This window comes from Endocarpon pusillum (genome assembly GCF_000464535.1).
Source record: "Endocarpon pusillum Z07020 unplaced genomic scaffold scaffold1818, whole genome shotgun sequence".
In the NCBI taxonomy this organism is placed as follows: domain Eukaryota; kingdom Fungi; phylum Ascomycota; class Eurotiomycetes; order Verrucariales; family Verrucariaceae; genus Endocarpon; species Endocarpon pusillum.
In genome coordinates, this window is record NW_006916082.1 from 259,227 (window position 1) to 265,864 (window position 6,638).

The 6,638-nt window shown below is 52.5% G+C and overlaps 2 protein-coding genes across 2 annotated transcripts; one reads left to right on the top strand and one right to left on the bottom strand.

The window, feature by feature from the left end:
- Positions 1 to 1,217: 1,217 nt before the first annotated feature.
- On the top strand, positions 1,218 to 4,131 carry EPUS_03147 (uncharacterized protein; the record flags this gene model as incomplete). Its single annotated transcript, XM_007802896.1, has 3 exons — positions 1,218 to 2,118; positions 2,198 to 2,437; positions 3,203 to 4,131. The coding sequence occupies 3 exons, from the start codon at positions 1,218 to 1,220 to the stop codon at positions 4,129 to 4,131; spliced, it is 2,070 nt and encodes a 689-aa protein (XP_007801087.1).
- A 908-nt stretch (positions 4,132 to 5,039) lies between these two features.
- Positions 5,040 to 6,638, bottom strand: EPUS_03148 (uncharacterized protein; the record flags this gene model as incomplete). The annotated part of the gene is made up of 1 exon (XM_007802897.1): positions 5,040 to 6,638. One exon carries the CDS (start codon positions 6,636 to 6,638, stop codon positions 5,040 to 5,042), a length of 1,599 nt encoding a protein of 532 aa, XP_007801088.1.

Genomic DNA, 6,638 nt, shown 5'->3' on the forward strand with positions numbered 1-6,638 from the left:
ATTGTATCTTATTTTGAACGCCCTTGAATCTTCTTCGGAGTCGCTGCTCAGGGACGTCGAATTGGCGCGCTGTTTTCGCGATATTAGGGAATTCGGCTTCGTTTAATGCGTAAATAGCATCATTGATTCTATCCTCAATTTCTTGATAGGATTCGGCCATTTTTCGTTGAATGGGAGCGCGTTTTGTGTGGCCGTACGAATAATTGAAAAAATCTATCGTTGCGCTGCGTTCTATCGTTGCGCTGCGGTGCACTAAGCTGCAAAGCTTAGTGCAACTGAAAGTGCACGGTTAGTGTCATTTCATTGCAAGATTCATTATGCGTCCATCATGTGAAAGGCGACACTCATTAGAGAGTTTTACTCAAGACTAAGAGATCTTGAAAGCGGCTGCTAGCGCTCTTAAATTTCGGGACGTACGACTAAATAGCTTGGGCCGGAAATCACGCCTAGTCGAGTGATATGGGTCGCCAGTGGAGTGATATGCTGGCTCTATCAGTTTTCCTCAAGGGATAACTTTGATCATTAATGCCTGTCGTATCACCGCCAAGTCAGAAGTTTCAGAATTCACGAAGGTACAGGGTACCCTGTCTTGATCTATTGACTTCCACCTTACTTTTCTAAGATCAGAAGTTGAAAAGGTAATTGACTTTCTAATCGCAAGTAGCTACAGAAATTATATGGCTAAATCGATGACGTGTTGGTGGTTAGGCTGAGTAGTCAAGTACGGTCACGTGCAGACACCATCATCTACTACGTACAATGACATCAGGCATGTACTAGTAATGTCAGTAGCGCACTAGATCTTTCGTTCTACGCGAGAAACGGTGGCTTCAAGCGTACGAAATCTGGTCAATTGAGATGCGTATCCACAGGGCTATGCGCTAGCTGGCTTGGGGACCTACCGACAAAGTTACTTACGCCTGATACTTACCAGGCGAAGGGGTAGCTAAAGAGATGAGCTACGTGCCGTTAGTGGAAATGACAGTTACTCTACCAAATGACCACCCTACTAATATCGTGGCGGCCCTACCATGCATGCGTTTCGCGAACTCTCATCCGTCTCGTCGTGGCAACTGTTGATCATCCTTTCTTTCTGCTCAATATGCCGCCGTTGGCCGCCTCGGTTGGCCGCCGCCGCTGTTGTTCTTCTTGTCGTCACTCCCTGCCCTCCAGGCCGAAGCTGAATCCTCAGGCGATTCAAGCGGCCAGCAGAAATCATGGGCCATCAATTGCTCTTTCTCGTGCTAGTTGTGACTTATGCGGCTACCGCCGCAACCCAAACTCCGCCACACGCGTCGAGTTCGAACCCCACGGTGTCCATGGGGGAAGGGTTCCGGTCTCCCACTGTATCCTACTCATCGGGTAGAGATGCCATCTGCGTTGCCGGCTTGATCCCCGTCCCTGTTGTCGCTACCAACATCAGGCAGTTGCTCTCGGCGCCGACAGATCAACCCAGCACGACCGAGTTCATCCAAGAGCTGCTCCAAGCCGGCTCCACCCTTGTGCAAAGATCCAATGGAGGCAGTTTTACAGTCGCGGACACTTTTCGCATTAGCGCGCGACTGTGCTACCCTTCAAACCTGACTTCCGCTGCAAAAGTTCAGACAATTCAGCTACTCACTCATGGTGTCGGCCTAGATCAGTCATACTGGGACATTGCGCCCGGCTTCAGCTACGTCGATGCATCTGCGCGGGCGGGCTACGCGACTCTTTCCTACGACCGTCTCGGGGTCGGGCAGTCGGACCATCCGGACCCGGTCCAGGTCGTGCAGGCTTTTACCGACGTGGAGATCGAGCATGGACTGGTACAGATCCTCCGGATGGGCGGACTGGCTAAGAAAGCGTTCAGAAATGTCCTAGGAGTGGGCCACTCATTCGGTTCTATCGTCAAGATAGGCACGACAGCGAAATATCCAGAGGACTTTGATGCCGTCATCCTGACCGGTTTCGCCAACGCGCTGCAAAACCTTCCGTATACCATCCTAGCCAACAACCCCTCTCTGGCAAGACTGAACCATCCGGCCCGGTTTGGCACTCTGCCAAACGGATACCTCGTGCATGCAACGCCCACAGCGATCCAGCTTCCTTTTTTCCGATATCCATTCTTCGACCAACGAGGTAACTACATTGCCACCTAACCCCCCTTCCGCTCCCAATTAAACCCCAGCCCCACTAACCCAAGTTCCCTCTAATATAGTCTTCGACTCCCAAGTCTCCCGCAAACAAACCTACGCAGTTGGCCAACTCCTCACCCTCCCCGCCATCCTTGGCCCATCCCGCTTCTACACTAACCCCCTCTTCGTCCTCATCGGCCGGAATGACTTCCCCTTCTGCCTCGGCGACTGCACCATCCCAAACGACCTTGCCGCCGCGGTCCAACCAGCTCTGTACCCTGCCGCCGACGTGGCGAGATCAGGGAGCTTCATCGTGGAAAACTGTGGGCACAATATTAATGCGCATTTCGCTGCCTCGGAGGCATTTGAAAGGATGATTAGATTTTTGGACGGAGTTGGGATTTAGGAGAAGCTGGGGAACTACGCGATTTCTGCTAAGAGATCATGGGGAGTGTAACACTATTGATTTACCGGGGTCCATTTTCCTACCATGTATACTTACCACAGACGACAGGCAGGCAGTGTACAAAACGGTAGAAATTGTCTTAGCGCATAGATATCCCCTGCTTACCAGGAGGAGGCCCTCTTAAAGTAATGCTAGGGGAGCCATCAAAGTGCACTTAGACTCAGCCTGACCGTAAGATTGCTTAGAGTTACTACGTATGATAGTCAACATATATCTTAAAGTAAGGTTATTATTTATCTTGAGTGTTGAGATATCGTAATCAGTAACTTATGACAGTTGGGTACGTTACCGATCAAAATGTGGTCCAAGTGCGCTCGGGCTGTGGTCGCCTGAAAACACACTGCTGCCTACGTAGTAGATCCGTGTTAGATCCGTGTCTGGGGTGAACCTCCTGGTTGGGCTGGAGCTGGGGCTGGGGCTGGGGCGAGCGAGAGCGGCATCACCCTAGACCTACATCGGCCGTGAGTCCAGGGCAGATTTTCCCATTCCTTAACAGATCGACGTTTGACGATGAACATCCAATAAGGAGCAGATGGCCAGAGCAGATAAAAATCTATCCAAGACTCATTGCAGAACCAGGACTACATCGTTGGAGTCCTGATTTCGTTGACGACTCTGCTAGATATCTTATTTCAGGTGCTAATGGCCACTATCAGCACACCACGCACCCAGTCACCCACACCACAGCGTGTTCAATCCCCGACGATCACCTTTTCACCATCTAGTACTCCGTCTTCTTCAGTACGTCCTTCCGTCGACATTCCGCGACTTGATACGCGGTCGACGTCTCCTGCGCCTGCCAATGCATCTCAGCGCCGGAACAGAGCAGCGCTGCGGGACTATTACAACCTGAAGTCCAGAGCCCCCCCTCCTCAACAGAACCTGTCTAGAGCGGCATCCATTACTAGCGCAACAAGCAATGGCACTGCGTCCACTCTTGCCGCACTCGAAGACTATCCACTATCCCCGACTTTCAGGTCGCAGCTAGATGAAGAAAATTTTGATGCCGAAACCTATGTCCAAGAACTGCTGAAGTCCTCAAACCTCAGAACGGTGCTTAAAGCAGAAGGATCACTGGTGTCAGAGATTAAGAATCTCGATGGCGAACGGAAAGCTCTTGTCTATGATAACTACAGCAAGCTAATCACAGCTACTCAAACCATCGGCACAATGCGGAGAAGCATGGACGAGGCCGGAGGGGGAAGTCTTCAAACTACTAGCATGCTGGGGCCAGCAGTCGATGCCGTGGCTAAATCCGTTGCAGAGTTGAGCAGAGGAATTGGTGGCAGGGATGTCAGCCAAGAACGAGAACGAAAGGCTGCTGTGAGGGAAGAGAGATCCAAGCGCGAGACAGTGAGATGGGTGCTTGGCACGCCTGCCAGGTTGCGGGCCAGTTTGGAGGTGGGAGATCGAGGCGCAGCAGAAGCTGACTGGAAAGAGGTGCAGGGACTTCTCGGAAAATGGAAAGACGTTCGAGGATCGGCTGAGCTGAAGGCAGCTTGTGAAGAGGTCATGTCGCCAACACTACCAGATGGGGATTCAGCTGGTTGACGTCCTATTGTGAAGTATCAGACGGAAACCCACCTGACCTGGACTATTCGTACTATCAAGGACGATATCTGGCATCACCACTCATCCAGCCGGGCTCGGACAATCTTAATTACCCGAAACCGAATTCAGGCACGCACACGAGTCGTGTCCAAGATCTCCACCACAACCATACCCTCGTTCGGTAGAGATCCTACCAAACAAAAGGGAGAGCCGAGTGTGGCTCGCTATCAAGAATAGACCGCAAATCCCTATCTTCGCTTCAGGCTTATGTGTTGTGTGCATGCCACACGCATCCGTGCTACGAGGTCCCAAGTAAGCAATTGCTGAGCCGCGGAAAGATTAATTGGAGATGATGCAGAGACTTCAACACCAAAACCTATCTCCTGCTTTCGAATATCGATACACTGTCCGAGTAAGGTATACCAGCCTTGCTCCTTCTCGAAGTCGCCCGACGTAGGTGGTTAGAGGCTGGTCGTTACTTGCTCATCCGACTTGCCTGTCATGGCATATGATCGACTCCTGGAGGATGGTATGAAATGAACACTGCTTTGAGATGGAAGACTTCTATGTGCTCAGCGCTCTCCAGACCTGAGTTGATACGTACTATATGAATTTCATGGGTATCTGGCCTAGAGATTGAGCGAGAGACTGAATGTTATATACACTTGATATGCAAAACAGCAATCGAGGACATCATAAAGATCGCGCGCGCAGCAGCCCGTTATATGGACCCATTACCGCCTCACATTATCTTCCAGTCGCCCGACGCAGGGAAGGTGCTGGCTATGCTCGCTCACGCATCGCACCGTCTGCCTTCGCTCATCCCGGTCCATCATTCACCTGAACCATCATCGTCGTCCTCCACCAGCCTAACCTCCATACCCAACATGTGGTAAATTCCGAAAAAATCATTCATGCAAATTGGAAGGCTGCCTCGGCCACTTCAAGCCGAAATCCGCATCCTTCAAGCTCCACTTCCTCGCTTTATCATGTTCACTCACCGTGGCATCCACACTGCCCTTCCTCACACTCGAACTAATGCTCCCAATCCCCCGGGCACCCTGCCTCCCGAGACTGACCCTCCTCCCACCCTCTCCCACCACTCCAATCGGGATCGGCCCCAGCCCTCCCTGCGCACTCACACTCCCGTCCCTATTCAGCTCTTGAGCCACGGCATTAGATTCCTGCTTCGGCATCTTCAACCCGAAGTCCCCATGTACGAAACTCCAGCGCTTAGCTGGATCCCGCTCGGTGACCGTCTTATCCACGCTGCCCCTCCTCACCGTGCTACTGATACTCCCGATGCCCCTTGGCACCCGTCCCTGGCCGCCCTGCATGCTGACGCTGCCGTCTTTGTTGAGTTCTTGGGTGACTGCATTGGATTCTTGTTTGGGCACTTTCAGGCCGAAGTCGCCCATGGTGAAGGACCATTTCTTGGACGGGGAGGGTGGTGAGACGGTGCTGTCGATCCGGCCGCGGTAGGGGGACTCGGCTAGGGATTTACGGCGCGAGCCGTCGGTTGGATCTTGGGTCGCGGAGACGCCGAGATGCGAGACGTTGCCGTAAACGATACCTTTCTCTGCTGCTTTGAACTCCTTAGCTCTGTATTCGTCGTGGTGGTGCTCAGGCTTGTCTTCTTGATGATCGTGTTTTTCGTGCTCGGTCTTGTCTTTGTCATGGTGACGGTGGTGATGGTGCTCTGGGGCGGTTTCGTTGCGCGGTCCGACGTCTGAATCTCGTCTGACGTCGTCGTGAGTACCGAGACTGGTAGCTGCAATGATATTGCTCTGGTGCGCTGTCTTTGCGTCTGTGGTAGCTTTGTTGCTCTGCTTCAAGTCCAATGAGACTGCCGTTTCTGTGGGTGGCACAGGCTCGACCTCTTTCACATTTTGCTTGTGCTTTCCGATACCTATTTCTGCGAGGATGTTGGTGCGGTGAGCTGTCCTTGAACCTTTGGTGGCCTTGTCAACGTTCGCTGGGTCTGATGCTGAAGCAGCTTTACGGCGTGATGCGATTTGAGGATCTGTGGTGTTCTTGCCATGTTCGATGCTTGTACCTACAACAACGCTGGTGTGCCCCGCGGTGTTTTTATTTGTGGCAGTTTCGCGGCCAGCTCCAAGACCTGAGCTTCTGTTGGCTTCATCTTGCGGTCTCAGAGATGATCCAGTTGCTGCTTGATTGCGCTGTTCAGCGTGAGTGGCCCCTGGTACGGGACCAATATCTGCACCGGGTGAGGTCTTGGTGGGCTGCATGCGGTCTGGAGCAGACAGGACTTCGCTGCGCATTCCTGAAGATGTATCCGCGCGAGTTGGGTGACCAGGCGTCAGATCCAGCCCTGTTGCAGGCTCATGCTGTGATCCGAGAGCTGAAGCTGCTGAGATCTCCGTCTGCGATCCAAGGGCTGAGCTCGTGTTGACCTCGCCGTGGGTTCCAGAGCTCGGTGGAGAAGTGACCTGGTCATAAATCTTATGAAGCTCGTCCTTGGTGAATCCGATCTTGTCTGCCAT